The 26484-nt window shown below is 47.2% G+C and overlaps 1 protein-coding gene across 1 annotated transcript in view; it reads right to left on the bottom strand.

The window, feature by feature from the left end:
• Window positions 1–26484, bottom strand: part of OSTM1 (osteoclastogenesis associated transmembrane protein 1) — a 205120-nt gene that overhangs the window by 24630 nt on the left and 154006 nt on the right. The window contains exon 4 of the mRNA XM_086926684.1: window positions 18642–18779. Within this exon, the coding sequence (XP_086782810.1) occupies window positions 18642–18779 (138 nt within the window). The remainder of the gene's footprint in view (window positions 1–18641; window positions 18780–26484) is intronic.

Here is a 26484-nt window from a genome sequence, read left to right as displayed (position 1 = left end):
CTTCCTGCTGTGCTGGCACTCCTGAAGCAGGAGCAGAAGATGGAAATCTTTGCTTGTAGTCTGAAATTAGAAACTGTAGGTCAGAGACAATTGACGCTGGAAGGCATACCATAGGCTGAACAGTGGTATGCTGTCGAACTTCTTCTTGAATTGTAATCTCTTCAAGATCTTCACAGTCTGAACTCTCATGAACCTTGATATTAAGATGAGAGGGACTGGATGCTATGGGAAACATGTTCTCTACGTCAGGATCTTCTGCTTCTAGAAACTGCGTTGGCAGCAGTTGCTGGACCTTACTAGGTGAGGTCATCTCTGGTGTCACCATGCATGATGACATTTTAAAATGGGTATAGGAATACTTCACTGATGGAGAGCCCTTCGATTGTAGATTCGTTGACATGGTGTCCGACTGTGGAGCGTCTACGATTTTTGACATTTTATCATGCATTTTCATCGTCAACTGCATCGACGTCGATGATGTCCTCGTCGACGACGACGACAATGTCCTCGTCGACGGCGGCGTCGACACTGTAGAAGTCGACGACCATGGCTTCGTCGACGGGCTCGTCGACGATGGTGTCGACGTCGACGGTGTCCTCGTCGACGGTGTCGACGTCGACGGTGTCCTCGTCGACGGTGCCTTCATCGACGATGTAGTCTTCGTCGACGAGGAAGTCTTCGTCGACGGTCTCGACGTCGACGGGTTCGTAGACGAAGGTGTCGACGTCGACGGTGTCCTCGTCGACGCTGTCTTCGACGACGATGAAGTCTTCGTCGACGATGAACTCGACGTCGACGATGGGATTTTCGTCGACGCTGGAAGCTTTGCCTTCGTCGACGATGAAGCAGACGTCGACGGGAGCGTCGTCGACGGTTTTGTGAGAGGAATAACAGAAGGTATTGACCTACCCATCGTCGACGATTTTGTAGCAGTCGACGCCATGGAGAAAGTAGACGCCGTGGATGTCGAAATGGATACTGTCGACATCGTCACAGGCAGGCCAGAAGATACCACAGCAGGCTTCTTGAAGGCTGTCATCTGAAGAGAAGGCTTGACCTTAGGATGACCCTCCATGGACTTTGGCTTCTTGTGAGGAGGCACAGCAGACTGACTTGGGGATGTCTGTCGAGGCCTTTTAGGAGAGGAGTGGAAACTTCTGAAGGAACACTCGCTCTCACCTGAGGAGACTTGGTCTTTGTCCTTCAGTCTCTGGAGCCACAGAAGCAGTCGCCCTTCCCTGTCTTTCAAAGTCTTGACCGGGAGAGTGCGACAAATTTTACAGTCCTTGGCAGAATGCTGAGGATAGAGGCAGTACAAGCAGTCTTCATGCTTGTCCTCTATATGTAACCTCATTTTACTACATGAGGCACATGGTCTAAAAAAAGTCCTCTTTTAGGAGTAGTAGACATCTTAAATATCAATACCCCTTTTCCAACTGAACCTGAAGAGTTAGTAGGCAAAAAATCCAAAGATATAGGAAAAAACCTGAGCAGAGCTCAGTGGAGACTCCTGTGCACGACGTGCGGTAGAAAATCTGAGGGACTAGGGCTCCTTCCAGGAAGGTGAGAAGGGTGATGGTAGCTGATTGGCTCCTGGCCAAAGTTTGGTCCTTTTTACATAAGGACCTAGATAGGCTACTAATGTGAGGCCTCTGGCCTAGTACTAAGTATATGTCTATGTGACATTACTATTGTTATTTACTGGGGACTCCTACCCCGACGACGGGGAATGATTCAGGCATGTGAATCTATGAAAGATACCCATAATACTGGATAAGTATTGATACATTGCTAACAAGGCTTTGTCAAGGCTGTTTGCTTTGCCATCAACGAATGCCAAATGGCTGTGGTTACATCATTGACATGCATCGGGATGCATGAATGTACAAGAAGCCATTTTAAGATGCCTACTGATGTATACACATGCGTGTAGGTGTTGTGACACACTGGTGGACATTTTGGCATTTTTATTGACCTTTTTGTGTGTTGAAAAGTTAAAATTAAAAAAAACTGTTAGAAAGTGCACAGCAACACAAAAAGGAAGCAAGCAGCCCAGTAATAATGTGCATTTGTAAAATAAATTCATTAAAAAAATATAAAGTGGTAATTGCAGGAATAAATGGAGGGTGTGCGAGGTGAGTGAGAGGGGAAGAAACCAATGGAAGCCATGCACTCTCAAGGAGGGCTGAAAAGCAAAGTAAAAAATAAAAGCATTGGCACATCTAATAGGTCAGGCCTTACATATAGCTGCAGTACCGCAAGTCATTACTAGATGTCCCTCTAGAATCAGAAGCAACTCATTTACAAGTATATCACAAAGATGAAGTACATCAAATGGTTACTAGATGTCTCCCTCGAGTAAGAAGCTCCAAGTAAGTACAAGCTTCAAATGACCTTCGAAAAGCTGAGTGAGTGTGGTTTCAACTTACAATTTTGCATGTACACTTTTGCTATTTTAAAGATTTGTGCTTATTTTTCATAGGAGAAATAAATATGCCAAAGTAGTTTATGATAATAAGCTAATATTATAGACCGCAAAATATTTCTTGGTTTTTATATAAATAAGGGAGGAAACCACACTAAACATAGGTACTAGCAGTCACTGACAGATACAAGTTCCTTCAAGTGTGCAAAATTGGGGGACTAATTTTACGTGGCTGTATACAAGTGCACAAGCACAAAGCAGTGACTCAAAGTGAAGTTAGCCGATTGCGACGTGGGCTGACCCGGTGCCCTATACTATGTGCCGTGGGGGGAGGGAGCATATTTTGATAGACATTAGATAAGGAGAGTTGTGTAAAAGCCCCTGAACGCATGTATTTTTATTATGAACTTTGTAGAAAACATAAGGCTGGCAAGACAGCTAGATCTCTTTAGACCGGACCTAAAAATAATAATATTAATGATTCCCCTCGAGCCAAAACTGCTCCTGGGTGGGACAAAAACAAGAATCGGGAAGAAAGCCTTTGAATTCAGAGCAGAGGCTTGAGATTGCCAAATAAGTCATCAATGGACTGACCCAAACTCACTCTGTATATGCAATTTAGTAGAAACAGATCTGCAACAGGGTGCTAAAGTTGTCCCTAGGAGAGGTGCAAGAAAAAACCCACAAGTATATAGATGGGCTGGAACATAGGGAACCTGGATCTGTACCTCGGTGCCAGAGAACGTAAATAAAAACCCAATTTGATGAGCTTCTGAAAGCACAAGCTTGTAAGTCACCTAGTGTCAATTCCACCTTCCCACGTCCACCGCTAAATTAACAAGATGCAAAAAAACAAAACCTTAGCATAAAAAATAAGAAATAAGTACCTGTAACTGCAGTTATCCATTATTGGTATCTTTCATAGATCCATATGCTTGAATCATTCCCCGTCGTCGGAGGGGGGAGTCCCACGGTAATATAAATAAAGCAGTAATTAAAGAACTTTCATAGGCTATCATGGAGGAAACCATGCATTTAATAGCCTATCTATTCACCTCCTTTTCTAAAAAAGGACCAAACTTAAATACAACCAATCAGTAACCAGCACCCTCTAGAACCTTTCCAAAGAGAGGCTGAGTTCTTCAGATTTTCCAGCACAAGTGTAGATAGTAATACTGGATTGTAAGGGGAGCCTGTCCAGGGAGGAGGGTGGGTTGTATGTGAATCTATGAAAGATACTAATACTGGATAACTGCAGTTACAGGTAAGTAACTTATTTCTTATCCAGTACTGGGGTATCTTTCATAGATTCACATGCTTGAATCAGAATGGCAAGCAGTAATGTAAAATAAGTAAGCACCCTTAGTGGATGGTGGGTACTGCCAATAATATTTCAAAATATATTAAGAAAAGGAATGTCTTGTGAACGTGCTTGTGTAAAAATAAATGCAAATGCATATAAAGGCGTAAACATGTGAAATAAACATCTCTATTATCAACTTTAAAAAGTATACCAAGTTTTAAAACCAATAAAGATACATTTTCAAATGCATATCAATATTCATAACAGAAGAGAAATTCTCCAATTAAAGAGACTCCCTTTACTGAAATAAATGATGTAGGACTGCCTGCCCCGCGGCTGCAAGGCGGTAGTGCTACGTGAACATATGCGTCGTTGTCCAGGTCACAGCTTTGCAGATTTATTTCAGTGGATCAGATCAGAAGGCAGTAGTGTTCCATTTTCATTTGTCAGGACCTTGGGTATCAGTGGAAAGGCGTAAGCATATATTCCTGACCAACGCATTGAAAGGGCATTCCCCAGAGAGTTTGGGAGAGGAAATCTGCTTGAGAAGAACGAGCATTTTCACTTCGTGTATTTAGTAAACAGGTCCAGCGCTGGTTTCCCCCAATGTGAAAAAATCCTGTTCAGTAGGTCTTGTTCTAGCTCCCACTCGTGACAGTTGTCTTTGGTCCTGGTGAGGGTGTCTGCAAGAGTATTTCGAAGCTCTGGAACATGCTCAACTTTTAGGGATATCCTGTGAAATGCAAACCAGTTCCAGAGCTGCTGGGCGTCCTGAGAGAGAGTCAGAGATTTGGTTACTCCTTGTTTGTTGCTATAAAACATGCTTGTGGTGTTGTCCGTACGGACCAACACCGAGGAACCTTTTATCCGAGGCCAGCCTGTTTTGAATGCCTTTGACGCTGGGATGAGGACCATTGTCCCTGAATCTGAAGGTCCTGGAGATGACCTCCCTAACCTTCCATGGATGCAGCATTGGTGGTTACTATGAATTTCGGGATTAAAGATAGAAAGGAGAGGCAATGTGAGAGATGAGACTTCAAAGTCAACCATTCGAACACCTCTCTCATGCGTAGAGTGATAGTTATCCTGTTGAAGGATCCCGTAGTTTGAATCCAAAGGTCTCAAGTAAAGATGAGCCAGGGGCACTAGATTGATTGCTGAGGAGAGCATGCCCCATAGAGATTTAGATGTCCACACAGAAGTGGACTTTCTTTTTGAAAGTCTGAGAGCCAACGTTTCCAACCTTTCCTGCCTTTCTTGTGAAAGGAAAGCTTTGTTCTGAATGGTATCCAAGTAGCCCCTAGGAATGTCATTATCTGACTTGGAAAACTGATGACTTCCGTTGGTTTATAGAAAGGCCTAATTTTCGGAACAGATCTATGCAATCATTTGTAGCTGCAGTCGCTAGACGAGCCGATGGAGCTTTCGTGAGCCAATCATCCAAATATGGAAATAGTTGGTGACCCTGGTTGCGCAAGGCGGTTGCTACTGGGGCCAGAAACTTGGTGAAAATCCGCGGAGCAGATATGAGGCCAAAAGGTAGGACTCAGAACGGATAGTGGGTACCAGCCACTGTGGATCAGAGGAACTTTTTGTGTTTGGGTTGTATAGGACAATGGAAATAAGCATTTTATAAATCCAGCGATGTCATGTAATCCAAGCTGTTGAGGCGCCGAAGGATGTCGGAGAGTGTGACCATTCTGAAAGGTCTGATTTTTGAGGAATTTGTTCAGCCATTTGAGGTCTAAAATAGGTCTCCACTCTCCTGATTTTTTGCATATCAGGAAGAAGCAGGAGTAAGGAAAATGCTACTTACCAGTATGCATCTGTTCTTGGCATGTAGGGCTGCAGAACCACACACTTTTGCATTAGATCAACATCTGGTGGTGGGCCCGGATGATTACACTTTGTTGTTGTCTTGGAAGAGTCTTTGTCTGTTGGGTGACTCCTCCCTTAGACCGTAGTGCGCATGGGCATCGACTCCATCCTCAGATTGTTTTCGCCATTTGGGCAAATGATGGAGTTGTATCATTACAGATCAGGATGACCATGTATTGTGTATCTAAATAAGATAATACTCGAAAAGATATAGGTAGCCGGGGAGGTGGGTGGGCGTGTGTGGTTCTGCAGCCCTACATGCCAAGAACAGATGCATACTGGTAAGTAGCATTTTCCGTTCGAGGCATATGGGCTGCAGACCATACACGTTTGCATAGATTGCACAGCAGTTTCTCCCTTAGCGGCGGTCACCCACATCTGTTGCAGTAGTTTGAAATAATGTCTTTAGTACAGCCTGGCCCACACTTGCTTGTTGATTTGCCTGCACATCTATACAATAGTGTTTTGTAAATGTGTATGTAGTAGACCATGTAGCTGCTTTACAGATATCATCTAATGGTATGTTCCCTAAGAATGCCATAGATGCTACTATCTTACGGGTAGAATGAGCCCTAGGAGGAATGGTTAAAGTGCGTTTTGCTTTTTGGTAACAAATTTAAATACACTTAACAATCCACCTAGTAATACCTGATTTTGAAATTGGATTGCCCTTATGTGGAGGTGAAAAGGACACAAACAGTTGTTTAGTTTTACGAAAAGGTTTTGTCCTATCTATGTAGTATAGAACTGCTCTTTTTACGTCTAGTGTGTGAAGAGCTCTTTCTGCAACCGTTTGCGGTTGTGGAAAAAATACTGGCAACTCAATGGATTGGTTGAGATGGAATGGTGAAATGACCTTTGGCAGAAACTTTGGATTTGTTTTGAGAACCAATTTATTATGATGAAGTTGTATAAATGGTTCTTGAATTGTTAATGCCTGTATCTCACTCACTCTTCGTAGTGATGTAACTGCTACTAAAAAGGCAACTTTTCATGTAAGAAACTGTAGCTCACATTTATGCAATGGTTCAAATGGTGGACCCATAAGTCTTGTGAGAACAACATTTAAATTCCATACTGGAGAAGGTGGTTGTCTAGGAGGAATTATTTGTTTAAGTCCTTCCATAAACGCTTTGATTGCAGGTACTCTAAACAGTGACAAATGTTGTCTGTTTTGGAGATATGCTGCTTTAGCTGCTAAATGCAATCTAATTGAATAGTATGCTAAATTAGATCTTTGCAGATGTAATAAATAGCATATGATGTTTTGTATTGATACATCTAAGGGATTCACATTGTTGTTTGTACAATATACAGCAAACCTTTTCCATTTTGCTGCATAACATGCTCTAGTGGTAGCACGTCTTGCCTCTTTAATGACATCCATGCACTCAGTAGGTAAATTTAGATATCCAAACTCTAGGACCTCAGGAGCCAAATCGCTAGATCGAGCGGCATTTGGTCTGGATGCATAATCTCTCCATGGTTCTGTGTTAGTAGATGTGGGGAGAGTTTTAGTTTGTGGTGTGTTACTACAGAGAGCTTCAGTAGAGTTGTGTACCATGGTTGTTTCGCCCACGTTGGTGCTATTAGAATCAATGTGAGAGAATGTTGTCTTAATTTGCGTACCACTAATGGAATTAGTGGGAGAGGTGGAAAAGCGTACGCAAATGTGTTTGACCAGTTCATCCATACCGCGTTGCCTTTGGATAATGGGTGGGGGTACCTGGCGGCGAAGCTTAGGCATTTGGAGTTGTTATGTGTGGCAAACAGATCTATCTCTGGTTGTCCCCACATTTGAAAGAATGGTTGAAGAACTTGAGGATGAAGCTCCCACTCGTGTATCTGTTGTCTCTGATGACTTAACAGATCTGCCAATTGATTGTAAACTCCTGGTAGATGCTCTGCTAACAGGAAAATGTTTTGAGGAATGGCCCATCTCCAAATGCTCTGCGCCAGCAGGGAGAGCTGTAGGGAGTGTGTTCCTCCTTGCTTCTGAATGTAATACATTGTTGTCATATTGTCCGTCCGGACTAATACAGCCTTGTTTGATATGTAATGTTGAAACGATTTTAGAGCTTGAAAGATTGCCAGTAACTCCAGATAATTTATGTGGAGTACTCTTTGTTTCATTGTCCATATTCCTTGTACTGTGTGATTTTGTAAGTGCGCTCCCCATCCAGTGAGAGATGCGTCTGTGGTCAGTATTATTTGTGGAACTGGCTCTATAAACGGCCGGCCCTTGGAAAGGATTTTGTTGTTCCACCATTGCAGAGAGCGATGTGTCCGGTCGTCTACCACCACCAGATCTGTTATGTCTTGTTGAGCCTGATTCCACTGACCTGCCAAGCATTCTTGTATGGGGCGCATTTGTAGTCTTGCGTACGGCACTATGAAAATGCAAGATGCCATCATTCCTATTAGCTGCATGAACACTCAAGCTTGTAGTGAGTGTTGTGCTTGGAATTTTGGTATAAGATTCAGCATAGCCTGTATTCTTATTAAGTTGGGGTACTCTACTGCCTTGGAGGTATCTATTGTGACCCCTAGGTATTGCTGAGATAGGGACGGTTGTAGATGCGACTTGTTTTGATTTACTGTAAACCCCAGTTTGTGCAGCAGGCAGACTGTTTGATGCGTGTGCTGTACACATTGGTTGTATGACTTGGATTTCATTAGCCAGTCATCTCAATATGGGAATACATGAATGTTGTACCTTGCTGCTACCACCGCTAGACACTTTGTGAATACTCGAGGTGCTGTTGTCACTCCGAAGGGGAGCACCTTGAATTGGTAGTGCTGACCTTCTAGCACGAATCTTAGGTACTTTCTATGGGACTGATGAATGGGAATGTGGAAGTAGGCGTGTTTGAGGTCTAATGTAGCAAGGAAGTCCCTTTTTCTAGTAACGGTAAAACTTGTTGTAATGTGACCATATGAAAATGGTCTGAATTTATGTACTGGTTTAGGGGTCTTAGATCCAGAATTGGTCTGAGAGACCAATCCTTTTTGGGTATGAGAAAATAAAGGGAGTAAACCCCTGTGTTTTGGTGTTCCCTTGGTACTAGTTCTATCGCATTCTTTTGCAGTGGTGATTGTACCTCTTGCCTCAGTAATAAGAGGTGCTCTTGTGACATAGGACGTTGTCTGGGTGGTATTGTTGGAGGAGTGGAAGTGAGCTCCAGGCAATAACCTGACTGAATTATTTGTCTCACCCACCTGTCTGTTGTGATGGAGTACCAGACAGGTAGGAACTGTTGTAATCTTCCCCCGACAGGAGTGGAATGGTCTGGGGGGATGGAAGGGAAGTCACTGTTTGGGAGTAGAGGCGTTGCGATTGTTGTTGCCTCTGCCTCTGCCCTTATTATTATTTCCTCTATACCCTCCTCTATAGTATCCCTTACTGGGTGAGGTTTGGTTGGTTTGTTTGTAAGTAGAAGAGGTATTGTCAGCTTGGAAGCCTTTTGATGCACCCCTATAGGAGGAGCGACAAAAGGAAGGTCTATGGTCTTGTGTTTGTAAAGCGCCCATTGATTTTGCAGTATCCGTGTCTTTTTTCATTTTTTCCAACACACTGTCTACATTTGGACCGAAAAGATGCTGTTGGTCAAATGGCTGGTTTAGTATACTGGCTTGTACCTCTGGTTTGAATCCTGAGATTCTTAGCCATGCATGCCTACGCAACAGTACTCCTGCGTTTACCGCTCTAGATGCTGTATCGGTAGTGTCTAGTGCACATCTTAGTCAAGTCAAGTCAAGTCAAAGAATTTATATAGCGCACTACGTACCCAGAGGGTTTCAAGGCGCTTAGTGAGGGGAGGAGGATTACTTGTCAAATATCCACGTTTTAAGTTGCTTTCTGAATGCTAGGTGGTTCTGGGTAAGGCGAAGGTGAGTGGGGAGTGAGTTCCATGTTTTAGCGGCCAGGTATGAGAAGGATCTGCCTCCCATGGTGGTCTTGTTGATGCAAGGTACAGTGGCAAAGGCTTGGCTAGAAGAACGTAGTTGGCGGGAGGGGGTGTAGAAGGACAGTCGTGAGCATTCTGGTCCGATGTCGTAGAGTGATTTGTGTGCGTGGGTTAGCAGTCGGAAAGTGATCCTCTTATTGATGGGTAGCCAGTGGAGGTCTTTCAGGTGGCCAGAGATGTGTTCGTTGCGCGGGATGTCTAATATGATCCTGGCTGAGGCGTTTTGGATTCGTTGGAGTTTCTTCTGGAGTTTAGCGGTAGAACCTGCGTAGAGGGTGTTTCCGTAGTCCAGTCGGCTCGTGACAAGAGCATGGGTGACTGTTTTTCTTGTTTCGGTGGGGATCCAGCGAAATGTTTTTTTGAGCATGCGGAGAATGTTGAAGCAGGATGAGGATACGGCGTTGACTTGTCTGTTCATTGAGAGTGAAGAGTCCAGGATAACGCCTAGGTTCCGTGCGTGGTCTGTCGGGATGGGTGCTTTTCCAAGGGCTTCCGGCCACCAAGAGTCGTCCCATGCAGAGGGGGATGTACCTAAGATGAGGACTTCTGTTTTATCGGAGTTCAGTTTCAGACGGCTGTGTTTCATCCATTCGGCAACTTCTTTCATTCCTTCGTGAAGGTTAGTTTTGGCGGTGCTGGGGTCATTGGTGAGAGAAAGGATCAGTTGAGTGTCATCCGCGTAGGAGATGATGTTGAGGTTGTGTTGGCGGGCGATGGCCGCGAGGGGGCTCATGTATACGTTGAAGAGGGTGGGACTGAGTGAGGATCCTTGTGGTACGCCACAGATGACTTCAGTGGCCTCGGACTTGAATGGTGGAAGGCGGACTCTCTGGGTTCTTCCGGAGAGGAACGAGGTGATCCATTCAAGTGCTTTTCCTTGTATTCCGATGTTTTTGAGGCGTTTTAAAAGGGTGCTGTGGCAGACTGTGTCGAAGGCTGCAGAGAGGTCGAGGAGGATGAGGGCGACTGTGTCTCCATTGTCCAGTAGAGTTCGAATGTCGTCTGTTGCTGCGATGAGGGCGGTCTCAGTGCTGTGTTTTGCTCGGAAGCCAGATTGTGAGGAGTCGAGGGATTTGTTGGCTTCGAGGAAAGCGGCGAGCTGGTTGTTGACGGCTTTCTCGATGACTTTGGCCGGGAATGGAAGGAGCGAGATGGGGCGGTAATTTTTGAGTTCGGTGGGATCCGCTGTGGGTTTTTTCAGAAGGGCGGTGAGTTCAGCGTGTTTCCAGCTTTCCGGGAAGGTGGCGGAGTTGAAGGAGCAGTTGATGACATCTCGGAGGTGCGGTGCTATGACGGAGTCTGCTTTGTTGAAGATGTGGTGAGGACATGGGTCTGTGGGGGATCCTGAGTGGATGGAGTTCATCAGGCGGATGGTGTCCTCAGTGGAGATTGGGTTCCAGTCGTTGAGGGTGTTCAGGGAGGGAGAATGTTCAGCATATGTTAGGGTGGGTTGGTCTCCGGGTTGGTTGTCGAAGCTGTTGTGGATGTCTGCAATTTTGTTGTGGAAGAATGAGGCTAGGGAGTCGCAGAGGGCTTGAGAGGTGGTGATGTCGTTGGAGTTGGCCGAGGGATTGGTAAATTCCTTGACGATGTTGAAAAGTTCCTTGCTGTTGTGGGCGTTGTTGTCTAGTCGATCCTTGAATGCTGTTTTCTTGGCCTTTCGGATTAGTTGGTGGTGTGTGCGGGTGGCGTTTTTGAAGGCGTCCTTGGTGCTAGTGGTTGGGTCTTTTTTCCAGGCCTTTTCAAGGGAGCGGCAGAGTTTCTTGGACTTTTTTAGATCATCGTTGAACCATGAGGCCTTCTTGCTGCCAGGTTTGCTTTGACGTTTTTTCAGTGGTGCTAGGGTGTCGGCGGTGTTGGATAACCATAGGGTGAAGTTGGCGGCGGCTTGGTCTGGGTTAGAAGAGTGGGTAGGGGTGTTTAGAAGGAGCGATGAGGAGATCTGGTCGATGGTGATTTTGTTCCAGTTTCTTTGCAGAGTTGGTTGGAGGTGGTTGATGGGTTTTGGCTTGTTGTAGGTGAAGTGAACGCAGCTGTGGTCAGTCCAGAGGAGATCCGTAGTGTGGCTGAAGGAGACATGATTGCTGGAGGTGAAGATGGGGTCGAGTGTGTGACCTGCGATGTGGGTGGGGGAAGTGACCAGTTGTTTAAGTCCTAGGTTGGCGAGGTTGTCCAAGAGGGTGGTGGTGTTGCGGTCGTTGATCTTTTCAAGGTGAAAGTTGAGGTCTCCCAGAAGGATGTAGTCTTTGGAGGAGAGCGCGTGTGGAGTGATGAAGTCCGTGATGTCTTCACTGAATTCTGCGCGGGGTCCTGGTGGTCTGTAGAGGAGGGTGCCTCTGAGTGTGGTCTTGGGGTCGATGTGGATCTGGAAGTGAAGGTGTTCGGAGTTGGCGAGGTTGGCGTCAGAGCTGGTTGAGATGCGGATTGATTTTTTATGGACGATAGCGATTCCTCCTCCTGTGTGGCCGGTACGGTCCTTGCGTGTGATCTTATAGTCTTCAGGGATGGCAATGGTGATGTCTGGGGCGGAGGAAGCGTTCATCCATGTTTCTGTTAGGAAGGCGACGTCTGGAGAGATGGTGTCTAGTAGGTTCCATAGGTCAATGGCGTGCCTGTGGACCGAACGGGTGTTGAGCAGGATGCATTGTAGGTGGTTGGGAGTCTGAGGTGTGATCGTGTCGGAGTTGTAGACGGTGCCGATGAATTTGCAGGAGTAGCAGGAGAAAGGTCCATGGGTGTGTCCAGGGGCGGCTTGGACGCAGTTGGGGGCGCGACCGGGGTTAAGGGCTAGGAGGGTGGAGGCATCGTAGGTTATGCGGGAGGGATGGGCCGCGCGAGGGGCAGGGGGTCTGGCGCTGGGCGCGGGCCAGGCACGGACGGGCGTAGACGGGCTTACCTTTGGCGCACCTTCGGCGTGTACGTTGCGCGTGGACGCTGCGCGTGGGACCATCTGACATTAATGGACAGTGGAGGGGGCGGAGCGTGGGAGGGTCAGCTGGGAGGCGGTCTCGGGGAGGCGTGTCAGGGGAAAGGACAACACACAAGATGGTGGTGGAGCCAAAAACAAAACTTATCTAACTATACCAGCAAGCACAGCCAGATTAGCGCTAACCCTTTTATCAAGCTGTGGTCACAGAGCGTTCACAACACTGCACAGTTACAACTCGCTGCAAGCTCAATGGAAAGAAAATGCTCAGCGCGCAATTCCTGAAGCTACGATACCACTCTCGAGTTCTCAATGCCGAAGAGTCACGCTTCAAAATCAGTTTCAGCTGAGGGCTCTGGGCGCTGCAATTAGCTGGAGTCAGGGAGCGTGAGGGGGGAGCGGCCGTTCAGGACGAGGTCCAGGCGGTCACAATCTGCCTTGGGAGGACGGGAACCCTCTGTTCGTGGGTGGGAGGGGCAGCTGGGAGGCGGTCTCGGGGAGGCGTGTCAGGGGAAAGGACAACACACAAGATGGTGGTGGAGCCAAAAACGAAACTTATCTAACTATACCAGCAAGCACAGCCAGATTAGCGCTAACCCTTTAATCAAGCTGTGGTCACAGAGCGTTCACAACACTGCACAGTTACAACTCGCTGCAATCTCAATGGAAAGAAAATGCTCAGCGCGCAATTCCTGAAGCTACGATACCACTCTCGAGTTCTCAATGCCGAAGAGTCACGCTTCAAAATCAGTTTCAGCTGAGGGCTCTGGGCTGTTCTGGCAGGTGCTGCATACGAGACTCTAGCTCATCATAATGAGCTCTGTCATATCTTGCTAACAGAGCTTGAGTGTTAGCGATCCTCCATATGTTGGCAGCTTGTGATAGTGTGCGCTTCCCTGAGGCATCTAGAAGCTTTGATTCTTTGTCAGGAGTTGGAACATCCCCTGTTGACTACGAATTGGCTCTCTTTCTCGCATTGGACACTACCAACGAATCTAGTGTCAACTGTCCCTTAATGTATGCAGGATCAGAGGGAGCCGCTTTATATTTCTTTTCCAGTCTGGGGTTAATTACCCTGGCCCTGACTGGATCTTTAAATATTTCTGGTGCATGTCTTACCACTCCATTTAGTATTGGCAGTGTGGTAGTGGTTCTATGTGATGTTAACAGTGTATCCATAAGAAAATCCTCTTCTATTGAATCTGTATGCAGGTCCACTCCATGGAAAGTAGCTTAGCTGCTCTATGGATGTGTTGTGTGAACCCAATGGTGTCATCTGGTGGAGATGGTCTAGACGGGTATGCTTCGTCTTGTGGTAGATCTGGTGCATTGTAATCTTCCCATGGGTCACCTGATGACCTAGCCATATTATCTGGGTCATCACTCTCCTCTATTTGTTGATAACAGTGTTGAGAGTATGTATCCCCCTAATCCTCCTCCTGTGGAACTATACTATGTGTACTAGCTGGTGACTGTGCAGGAGAAATATCTAGTAATTTTACTTGTGGTGAGGGAGGTCTTGTGTGTACAGTCTGAATATGCTTCTTTGGAGGAACAGGAGATGGTTTAGGACAGTCTATTTTCCTCTTTTCAGGCACGGTATATATTTGTCCTGTTTGTGGGTGAATTTTTAGAGTCTTTTGCCTTACATCAGGCTGGAAAAGCTCCTCCACTGGTAAATCTTCCTTCGGCTTCGATTTTTGAGGTTTAGAGTCGTGAGGTTTATTTTTTATAGTGTCTATTATCTTTGGAACGGGTCTTGCTTTCGAGTCCGAAGATTTATCTTGGTTTGTGCTTGGATTTACGCTTTTAGGATCAGAAGCTTTTGCTGCCGAGTGCTTAGACTCGTCTGTTCTTGGTGCCGAAATGTGTTTCGTTATGGAAACAGTTATCGGGTTCGATTTTTTAGTTACCGACGTAGTTCTTGTTGTTTCGGTAACCTTTGGAACATCTTTCCGTGCCGAACTTGGTTTCGGATTCAGTTCCGTAACCCTCGGTGTCGAAGGGTGTCTTGGTGCCGATGCTGACTTCGGCATAAGCACTTTTTGTTTTTCTGGACCGACGGTCTGACTCGAGCCCGAGTCGACCTGAGGCTTTTTAACACTCGCTGCCGAGCCCGAAGGCGGGGCATCGGAAGTTTTTAAATCGGTGTGCCCCCGGCCCCGAGGCTGGGGGTGGAACCGAAGCCTGTCCCGGAATGAGGGGGGTTAACAGGGTCGACGCTCTTACTCAAGACCTGTTGACCAGCTGGAAGCAGATCGCCATCTTCGGATCGATCCTCCTCTCCGGAAACTGACTCTTCTGCCTCGGAAGCGACATCTTCTTGCTGTTCTTCGACGTCTACCTCGATTGGCGCCTCGTCTCTGATGAGGTCTGGTGTCGACGACAAGGACTGCTCCATAGCTCTTCGAGCTAGACGGTCCCCGATTGTCTTCTTGGACCGGAACGAAGCACAGGCCTCACAGTCTCAACTCTCGTGCTCTGGGGACAAGCACACGTTGCAAACCTCATGAAGGTCGGTGTGGGGAAACTTGTGTCCACACTGAGGGCACTTCTTGAACGGTGTTCTTTTCATGAGCCAAAGGCCCAATGGAGCAGTTGGTCCCGACGAGCTCTGGAATGGAGAAGTGGGTCCTCTCTTCGACGCAGGCAACCGGAATCAGTATCGAAGACGATGTTGAAGATTGATTTATGGATTCGAAAAGAGATCGTTAACGGGACCGAACGATGAACACATCCGAGCCCGATGGCGGAAAAAACAATCTGAGGATGGAGTTGATGCCCATGCGCACTACGGTCTAAGGGAGGAGTCACCCAACAGACAAAAACTCTTCCAAGACAACAACAAGGTGTAATCATCCGGGCCCACCACCAGATGGTGATCTAATGCTAAAAGTGCAGCCCATATGCCTCGAACAAGTCTTTTCCTCTTTGTGCTACTGGCACCCTCTCTATTGCCCCTTTCAGTAGCATAAGCTTCACTTCTTGTTCAAGTAAGTGAAGAGAGGAGGGTGCGATCCCCGGGCGGAGTGTTTGGTGGGCGCTGGATGAATTCTAGAGTGTGTCCATAAGATATGAGATCCAATACCCAACTGTCCGTTGTAATATTGCGCCATTGATGGTTATGACTGGAAATGTTCACAATGGTTGGGAGGGGAGAAAGTAGTAACTGGTACCCTGATGTGGTCACTACTTGCGAACTGAGGTACGTGCTTGTGATGTTGGTTTCCTACGTGAGCCTTACCTGGAGAAACCAGCTGTTGGCTATCGGTAGGGTTGCTGCTGGTAACCCTGATATTGTGGCTGAAAGGATAGTTTTGGGTATGCTGGAAAGTACCTCTATAGGTTGAAAATCCACGCCCTTGTGCGCCCCGAAAGGGCACTTTGCCATACTGCAGGGTACCTAATGCTTTGGCTGTGTCTGTATCCGTTTTGATGGCTAGTAGAGCCTCGTCTATATGTTTTCCAAATAGACTGTCCCCATCGTACGCCATGTCCAATATTTTTTATTGCACTTCTGGACAGAAGAACGTTGCCCTAAGCCATCCTTGGTGTCTTAAAACAGCTGCACCAGCTAGTTGACGAAAACCTGTTATGGCTATGTCCATGGCACATTCAATATTATCGGCAGCTGTGCGCTCTCCCTCAGCCAGTACCTTACGAAATTCCTGTTTATTTTCCTCTGCTATAAACTCCAGCATGGCTCCGATATCAGACCACATTTGCTAGTCGCAGAGGCCCAGAATGGCTAGTGCTTTAGCAGCCCTGACCGAGATTGTGGACATGAATGAAAATCTCTTCCCAATGGAATCCAAATGGTGTCTTTCCTTGTCCAGTGGAGACGTGATGGAGGTGGAAGAGTTTTTTTATCTTCTCTGAGCCGCTTGGGAAATCACAGAGTCCGGTTTGGGATGTCCCGTAAGGCATCCTCTGGGGCCCTGTATTTTTTATCTAGTCTTGGCAGTACCAGCCCTACAGTGTCAGGTGACTTCATTTCTTTAACCGCATGCGCGCTAGCGGGTTTTCCCGCTGCGCGCTGAAAATTCGAAAATCGTGCGTTACGTGACAAAGCCAGCTCGTCATGCGCGCAGCGCAGGTAACGCCCATGACGAGCTGGCTTTGTCACCAGCATCGAAGGGGTTAAGTCCTTCTGGACAGATATGGTCTATAATGGGTATAGATCTTACCGATTTCCTTGATGGTTCTTTAAAGTCATAAAGGAAACAATCTGTTTGCTTGACTAATGTGGGCAGATGAAATCTGGACGTAGCCCTGTCCATTAAATTATGAAAACCTCCAATGTCCTCTCGAGGTGAGTCAGAGGACGACACAGAGGAGGAGATGGTGTAGGTATAATATGGTTATCCCATTCATCTGTGGGTGGGGGAGGGTCGTGTACTTCTCCCTCTTCAGGCTCTTCTTCAGAAGAGGATGGATCCTTTCTAGGAGGAACAGGAATGATGGGTTGTGGCGTCATCCTAGGAGCAGCAGGAGGAAGCAGTATTGGTGTAAGCGGTGCTACAGAAGGTGCTGATGGAGGCGGTGGTGGCACAGTCACGTGTTCCTCTTGGGCGGGAACCTTTATCTGTAGTCTGTGAGCATGGCCTGTAAGTCTTGTATTAAAGAAGAGGGTAATTGAGCAGGTTCTTGCCTTGGTGGATCAACATAAAATCTAAAATGCTGATACTGTGTGGGAGGAACTGGATAGTGTCGGTAGTACTGTTCCTAGTCATAATAATCCTCATCCTCCTCTTGGCACTTGACATTAAGTTCAGAAGGACTATGAGCAGTCCCAAAGGGACCATCATTATCCATTTCCTTTGTGTCTTGAAGGTGACTTAGAAGAAAAGGCGAAATCTTGCTTGGCGATTGAAATTCAGGTCATAGCGATGTTCTGGACACTCTGGATGGTGTGGACTACATTTGAAGTGACTTAGTCGATGGGACCATCAGTGACCCTGATTTTCTTGTTGAAGGCAAAATCGTCGATGGCTCCACTGTCGACGAGCATACCGTCGACAGCTTCGAAGACGTCATCGACGGTGGTGGTGGTGTCATCGACGATGGCAACCTCACTGTCGCTGTCGTAGGCGCAATAGAGGGTCTTGATGACAAGAGAGTAGTCATTGTACGTGTTGCTGAAGAGACAGGCGTCACAGATCTGTTGCTGGATTTATCCCTGGAAAGTCCTGAAGATTCCAATTTTGCCTTAGAAGTCCAAGAATGATGAGGCAAGACTAGCTACGAGGAGACTTTAGATACTTTCACCTTTTTTCAAGTTTCCTTGGTCAGATGAGAGGTTTTAGGGTGTTTCCTGACCTTGTCCAGCTGACGCTCATGTGACCTAGGCCTCTTATGGGATTTAGAAGAAGTGTCACTCTCCTCCTCAGAAGATGCTCCTTATGTCTTCTTTAGCCACAACAAAAGTATGTCTGCCCTTTCTATCTCTAAGAGTCTTAGATGAAAAGGTGCAGCAGACTTTACATTGCTTTTCCTCATGATAAGTATAGACGCAATAGATGCAATCCTTATGGGAATCAATATGAACCCTTTTTATTTTCCCACAGGATTTATACGGGTGAAATAGTCTTCTCCTGTCACACATTGTTCAGTAAGAAAAATAAGACTTATCTGAGAGAAATATTGAAGAACTGAACAGAGCTCAGGGAGACTCCATTCACGCACAACGTACAGTGAAAATCTAAGGTGCTCAGTCTCTCTATGCGAAGGTTCTAGAGGGTGCTGGTTACTGATTGGTTGTATTTAAGTTTGGTCCTTTTTTAGAAAAGGAAATAGAGAGGCTAATAAAGGCATGGTTGCCTCCATGATAGCCTATGCAAGTTCTTTAATTACTGCTTTATTTATATTACTTTGGGACTTCCACTTCGACGACGGGGAATGATTCAAGCATGTGAATCTATGAAAGATACCCCAATACTGGATAAGTGGGCAAAAATGCTAGCTTTTAGAAAAATGTGGTATCTGGTTCAAAATTGGACAGGCTAAAGGCGATAAATAAATGCATTATAAATTATTTTCTAAACAGACGGATGGTTTGGCAAACAAAATCAGAAATAAAAACGATGCACACGTGCTCTGAATAAAGGCTAGGTCACCGATTTTGTGAAAGGAAATACTTACAGCATCTTCTATGTCAATGCACATTGTGTTTCCCTCTTGCATTTGGGCGTATAACTCAGTCAAATCTTTATACATCTTACTGCAGTTGGTGCACACTTTAGAATAGTTCCCTTCTTGGAAGGGGATGTGAGTCACTACCTAAAAATTAAAAACAGATCCACTTAAAATGTTAAAAGACAGAGCATGTCACTTTCAACAAGTTCTTTCATTATTTGATAACATTTTCAAACAAACATTTCACCATCAAAATTAAACTACCATACCCACTAAAATATGATAGATGATCCCAACTGAGTCGTATATAGTACTGTGCGCACTAAAGAGTCTACACTCATAGAACTAGTAATTATTTATAGAACACAGAGGCATCAAGAAGTAAGACTTCTGGTTTCTTCTGTCATTACGCTGACTAAACAGCTTGGTGGTTTATGCAATTGTGGCGATGGTCTGTGTTTAATCTGCATGGCACCTGTTTGTATGCTAGCAAATCCTAACTAAGCTTGATGCTTAGATGCATCTTCCCTGAGAGCTGGAAACACGCCGAACTCAGCGCTCTACTCAAGAAACCAACAGCGGACCCCACCGACCTCAAGAACTACCGCCCCATCTCGCTCCTCCCGTTTCCAGCCAAAGTCATCGAGAAGACCGTCAACAAGCAGATGGCCGCCTTCCTCGAGACGAACGGATCCCTCGACCCCTCACAGTCCGGCTTCCGAGCCAATCACAGCACCGAGACCGCCCTCATCGCCGCCACCGATGACATCCGAGCCCTGATGGACAATGGAGAAACAGCGGCCCTCATCCTCCTAGACCTCTCCGCGGCATTCGACACGGTCTGCCACCGCACCCTAGTACGGCGCCTCAGCAACATCGGAATCCAGGACAAGGCGCTGGAATGGATCATCTCCTTCCTCGACGGAAGAACACAGAGAGTCCGCCTACCACCGTACAAATCAGAGGCCTCCGAAGTCATCTGCGGCGTCCCTCAAGGATCATCTCTGAGCCCCACCCTCTTCAACGTCTACATGAGCCCCCTCGCGGCCATCGTACGCAAACACAACCTCAGCATAATCTCCTACGCCGACGACACCCAGCTGATCCTCTCCCTGACCAACAACCCCGCCTCCGCCAGAGCCAACCTGCACGGAGGGATGAAAGAGGTAGCCGAGTGGATGACGACCAGCCGCCTGAAACCGAACTCTGACAAGACGGAGGTCCTCATCCTGGGCTCTTCACCCTCCGCCTGGGACGACTCCTGGTGGCCTCCCGCCCTGGGCACCGCACCCAAACCGACAGACCATGCACGCAACCTGGGCTTCATCCTGGACTCCTCCCTCTCCATGACCAGGCAAGTCAACAACGTCTCCTCGGCATGCTTCAACATCCTACGCATGCTACGGAAGATCTTCTGGTGGATCCCCACCGAGACCAGGAAGACCGTCACCCAGGCCCTCGTCACCAGCTGACTGGACTACGGCAACGCCCTCTACGCCGGTACCACCGCCAAGATCCAGAAGAGACTCCAACGGATCCAGAACGCCTCAGCCAGACTTATCCTCGACATCCCACGAACCAGCCACATCACCGGACATCTGAGAGACCTTCACTGGCTCCCCGTCAACAAAAGAATCACCTTCCGCCTCCTCACCCACGCACACAAAGCCCTACACGACCAAGGCCCGAGCTACCTCAACAGCCGGATCAACTTCTACGCTCCCAAACGCCACCTCCGATCAGCCAACCACGCCCTCGCCGCCGTCCCCCGCATCCGAAGAGCGACTACAGGAGGAAGGTCCTTCTCCTACCTGGCCGCCAAGACCTGGAACTCCCTCCCGACCGACCTGCGCCTGACCCAAGACCACCTCTCCTTCAGGAAGAAGCTGAAGACCTGGCTGTTCGAGCAGTAGCGGCACCCCCCCCCCCCCCAGCGCCTTGAGACCCTACGGGTATGTAGCGCGCTTTATAAGTGTCACTGATTGATTGATTGATTGATGCAGTCCCACCCCTCCCAGTATCTTATTGCCTCTACAAACAAGACCTACATTATTGACAATCTGTACAATGTACAATCCCAGGCTTTGGGCCACATGACAAAATAAACAATAGCAGTGGTGGCTCCTCCGCTAAGGAGTTAAAGTGTCACCCCACTGCTCTTTCAGCAGTGCAAAAAAATAAAATGATAATAACATGACGTTATTATCAATTTATTTTTCAGTGTGGACTCGGAGCCAGGTTAGGGCGGGGAGGGGCTGGGCTGGCCAGAGCAGATGGAGGCGTGGTTTACACTCTCTAAGTGCGCATGATAGTTTAGCCGGTCGTTTTGGGCCGGCCAAACCGTCATACGCACTTCACATGTCCACTGCGCTGAAATGCAGCCTGGGTGGAGAACAGGCACAGCCTGCCAGCCCCTGTCAGAGCGCTGAACCACAAAGCTCAGACCAATCACAACGCTGCTGTCATGGTGAGAGCAGCGTTGTTATTGGCTGGGAGAGTCAGGGAGACTGGGTGCTTCCATTCCATGCTGACAGTGCCGAGAGAAGATGATGGAGGAGAGGCAGTGGCGTTAACAGGTACGTTTTCTTTTTTCTGCTTTCACTACCCCATTCCAAGGCAGATGCCACTGACCAATATTAACAATAGGTAGAGGATCATCTACACCCTCACAATAAAATCGGTCAAAAAATCTTGGCCACGCTCTGGGATAAATTTGAGATACAGCAAGGGCTTCTCTCACTGGGACACCATTGGGATATCCACGGTGGGTGACCTGTGGGAAAGAGGAGAGGATATTACATTTGACCGCCTGAGGGAATTGTACGAACTGGGGCCACAAGAATCGTACCGCTATGTCCAGATACGCCATGCTTTGCTCACGGCCATCCCCTCCGGGGCGGATATACCAGAATCATCCCTGATGGAGGATCGTCTTCTAACTGACTTCATGATTGAGCGAGCGACATCATTGACATACCGCAAGCTCCTTAATAACTTACCTGACCCGCTGAACTCATTGAAAGAAAGATGGGAAGGGGAAGTGGACGCCCTGGACGAACACTAATGGAATGAGGCACTAGCATCCCCAAAAGAGGTAGGCATCTCAGCCAGGCTGAGACTCGTACAGCTTAAGGTCCTACACAGAGTGTATTACACGAGAACACTATTACACCGCATCCACAGAATACAACATCCTTACTGTCTCCGTGGCTGTGGGGAGGAGGGGTCCTTCTTCCACACAATCTGGGACTGCCCACGCATCCAAGATTATTGGAGACAAATAATGCGCACTGTGTCACAGACTCTGGAGACCTCTCTACTTCCCGAACCGCGACAATGTCTCTTAAATGTGTGGGGGCCGAATGACCTGTCCAGATGTGGCCAACTTTGGGTTACGTTAGGCATGATAGTGGCCAAGAGAGATATCGCACAGCGCTGGGGGGCAGCAGAATTGCCGACGAAGTCGCAGTGGTGCATGAACATGGATAAGATAATGGTGACAGAGAGGGCGGTATACTTGAGTCGTGCATGTCCAGGGAAGTGGAACAAGATATGGACCCCATGGAATGTGTACCGTGGTGAAATCTGTGATACTCTACCAGAGGACGTCCCGTTGGAGTCAGATGAAGAGGGGGAGGTCGGCTGAGGTGTCACGAGAGGGTTGCAGAGGGGAGAGGATACTGTGTGAGGGAGGGGTCCCGGGTCCCGAGGAATGGGCAGTATGAGTAGACAGGGTTGGGACTGAAGAACAGTAACGCGTAGGCACATGGGTGTTACTGCCCGTCAATCTGGGTTTGAGTCATGACTATAAATAGTAGCACATACTGTCGGGTAGACTTTCAATACAGCTATACAGCATTAATTACTTTTGGATGACCGCAATGTGATTTCCTCATTGCTATTTTTTGTTATTTTCATAAAAAAACAAAAAACTAAAACCATTACTGATTAGCAACATATCGTCAGTTATGTACCTTTCACTTTGCCGTGAGATGAACCTTTTACTTTTCAGCAACGTGATCAAAGTATGTACCTATCCTCCTGCGCGGCATCCAATGCTCAATTATTAGCGGCCGGCCCTTTGGGTTGTAGGCGAATGGCTGTGTAATTATGTAAAGGTACAATAAAGGTTTAAAAAATAAATAAATAAATAAATCTTGGCCACACAGCTGGATCGTGTGCCATGTCCTGGACTAATTCACGAACCCCATTTAGAGCCTGGTGCAAAAAAGGGGGAATGCCTCATGCAAGCGGAATTCACATCTATCCTGCACACATTATGGGTGCATGTTTTGCATTGATTGCTCGCTTTTAACACCAGTAACCACTCCAGAAGTTCCAAGAGAGGAACCTAGAATCAAAGCCCTGCACCTAAAACACAGTATAAACTGGAGGCTACTACTGCATTAGCACGAGAATAAATAATGTTGGGAGTTTTTTGCTGACATTTATATTAATGACTAAATCCAAAATCGACTTTAACAAAAGAGCAACTCAGCAAGCCAAGACAAGAACAGAGGAACTGTGTTGAATATACTCAGCAGCTGTCCAGGCGCAAGACTTCCCCAGCACTCACAAAAAAGCTAACCGGGATAGATGGCCACACCAATATGAGGACCTCACATCCTGCTTCTGCTTGGGTAGGGCTTTCCCTTATTGGAGCATTAGTTTTACCCCCAATTTCTCCACGGTGAGCATCCACTGAGTGGACCGAAGGCCATGGAACTCCTGGGGACATCTAACACGTAACCCAACAAAATTATTTTGCAGATAAAATAAATTAAAAGACATAATTTCATCTAGTTGTCTACTATACCCTGATCCAGTCTCTACAGTGTACTTTCTTACCTCCATCTGTGCATTTCATCAAGACTGCATTACCAGCAATTTCGACTGAGCTCATCAAAGTTCATGGAACCTACATTGAGCAATCTGCCAATAGCTCCTGTTCAACTTAACACAGCTTCGTTATGTATTCCAAGTCCAAGTGTAAGATTCTGCAGTGCAGCAAACTTTCACCATTAATTACCAATATCTCATCAGGGTGCCAAACCATATACTAAGAAAGTGGTATAAGAAACACGACTCCGGTCAAGACAGTGTTGAGAGGATGTAGAAGTGCTGAGGACCCAAGGACCCACTCAAGGTGAGGAGATAGGGAACCCACGGAGAGCGTGTGCAGTGTGGGAACACGACCGCGTGCTCCGTATAACTCTACGGGTAAGTCATGGTTGGATTTTTAAAGATTAAGGATCCTTCCCAGTTGACCCTGAAGAAAACCCCATGGAAGACAGAAAGTTGGAGAGCCATGCAACCCGTGGATACCCTAGTACCCATGTTAACTACACCAGGGAAGCAGAGTGCATAGTGAAGTGGTGGGTCAGAAAAGTGGTGGGTCAGAAACCACAGTCGAACCCAATGGAGGACTTCAGGAAAGTGCCGCTGCCCAAGAAGGAGAAAGTGTCCGGTGTAATCCGAAGGTGAATTAGAGATGAGAGGAACCTGCAAGCAGAGGGAACAGAGACCGTGTCATTCAGGAATGACCAGGAGACTTGGAAGACGAATGCCCTCCGATGTCGTGTGTTGCAGGATGGATGACGATGATCTTGACTCTACAGCTGTGAGGACCAGGCGACGCTGAGGAAGACCAGGAGCAGTGCATGAGCTGGCCCACGTTGGATGTCGATTGCTGAGGGGTCGGTGTCCGGCGGGAGCACCAACAAGCCATGGCAACTGCAACCCACGCAGAAGTCAAAGAAGGTGCAGGGGACTCACCAAAAGCAGGGGAGTCAGGGCAGACCCTGAGCAATCTGGGGAGCCCAAAATAAACAACGGTGACCCTCAAATAGACCCACAGGCACTGGAGTGGTGAGAGGACCTCAATCAGCTCACCAAAAGATGCAGGCTACGATGCACAAGGATGCGGTGTAGCTGAGGATTCTGGTCTCTGTAGATGCTCGAGGTGGGGGCTACTTAGAGCCCAAAGATCTTCTTGGAAGGAAGGCAACAAGCCTTTGCAACTTCAAGTTGATGAGGTGCACATGGGTGAGAGGGCAGGGCAGATGTCAGGACTTGTGGAAAACCACCACCTGTGTTGCTGAACCTTATGGAGTCTGAAGGAGCTCTGGATCAGCAGACCGGTCAACTTAGTTGCAGTGCCTGCGAATGCAGGGGAGTGACTCCTTCACTCCAAGGGAGATTCCTTCAAGGGGCTTTGATGCCCACAAGCCTTGGAAGGTTGCAGTATGGTGCACAGGCACAGATGATGCAGCAGACTGGAAGGGAGATGAAGATGAGTTCAAACGAAATCCAGAGTGCCAAGATGGTAGAAGAAGTGGTGTCTGATCTGAATCTTGTTCCACGACGAATCTAGGGACCCACCCATAGGTAAGCCCCTAAGTACCCCAAGGAAAGGATTCGGGGGACCCTCCCACGGTCCGGACAGGGGGGAAGTTACTCCCATGTCCTTTGTCCAGTTTTGCGCCAGAGCAGGAGTCAACGGCTCCCAGAGCTGGACATGGGGACACCAAATGTGCCCCACATGCAGACTGAGTGGCGCTGCCAAGCGCACCCACCCTACCCCAATACACTAAATCTTGTCTGGGAGGCGGTCACACCTCCCTGTGACAGGATCCCTATTGTTCTGCCTTCCCCTGCTCGAGCTTGGCTCAGCAAAACGAGGGCAGAATTGGGTCTCTCGTCAGCAGCAACCATTTTGTGCAGTCTGGGTCAAGAAGGCTGGTACCGGGAGCACTGAGAGTCTAACAGAGGGCTCTTCCAGTGCTTGGAATCGTAGGATTCCAAAATCTTTGACACCCAACAGGATACGTTGCAGCTGTTTTCGATATGGCCATCGCGTAATTACGCGTGCCCCTCTACATAGTATATGGCAGCTTCACGGACAACCCAGGAAAATGGACTCCGCTTAGAACCAAGCACCCTGCCTTCAGGACTACAAAGGCCTGCTATAGGGTTGACTTATAGGTTTTAAGTGCAGTGACCCTAGATATAGGAAGCCTATATCTTTAAGTAAGTGGTGCTAGCACTAGCATAGACAGGCTGCAATGGCAGGTCTGTAGTTTCATTTTGAATGGTCTCCCATTGGTGGCATAATGCATGCTTCAGCCTATGGGGGACCTCTGGGGTACCTATGCCCTGGGTACCTTGGCACCACATACTAGGGGCTTATAAGGGTACCCCAGTATCCAATCTGGTATGTACCCAAGTACTTGTCATAACAATTTAAGGGAGAAAGCAGATAAACTGGGTCCCAATTAGCAGGATCCCAGTCAGACTAGACAAAAACAGCTTAGCACCAGGCAAAAAGTGTGGGTAACAATAAAAGCAGATCCTACTTTCCTACAGCTACCACAGGCAAGATTATCCAGTAGAGATCACCTCAATGCATCCGGCATGGTTGCCAGCAGTAATGTAAAAAATGATTTGTCATGCCTCTACATGGGTATCACATAATGGCCGTCACTGCAATGCCACAAGTTGCAAGTTAATAATATTAGTTATAAGTGCTCCACAATATGGCTTGATTTTTATTACTCAAATATAAGCTTAAAATAAATTGGAAATTCAACCATTTTTCTCCAAACATCAGCTTACCAGTTCAGAAAATATACACATTTGCATCTCAAATACTCTATTTTCAGTTTTAATACACAGATATTAATTCAACCAAGTAAAGCTTCTAATTTATTTCAATGTGCTGCACACATGAGAGCTATTTACAGGTAGCTGGAGAGCTACCAGTAGCTTATGAACTACTGGTAGCTCGTGAGTACCGTTGGAGAAGCCTGAATGATCAGCAGCCCAGAAAGGATGCTGCCAATATGCGGAG

This window comes from Lissotriton vulgaris, chromosome 6 (genome assembly GCF_964263255.1).
Source record: "Lissotriton vulgaris chromosome 6, aLisVul1.2, whole genome shotgun sequence".
Taxonomy (NCBI): Eukaryota; Metazoa; Chordata; class Amphibia; order Caudata; family Salamandridae; genus Lissotriton; species Lissotriton vulgaris.
This window is presented reverse-complemented; position numbering and strand designations above follow the sequence as displayed.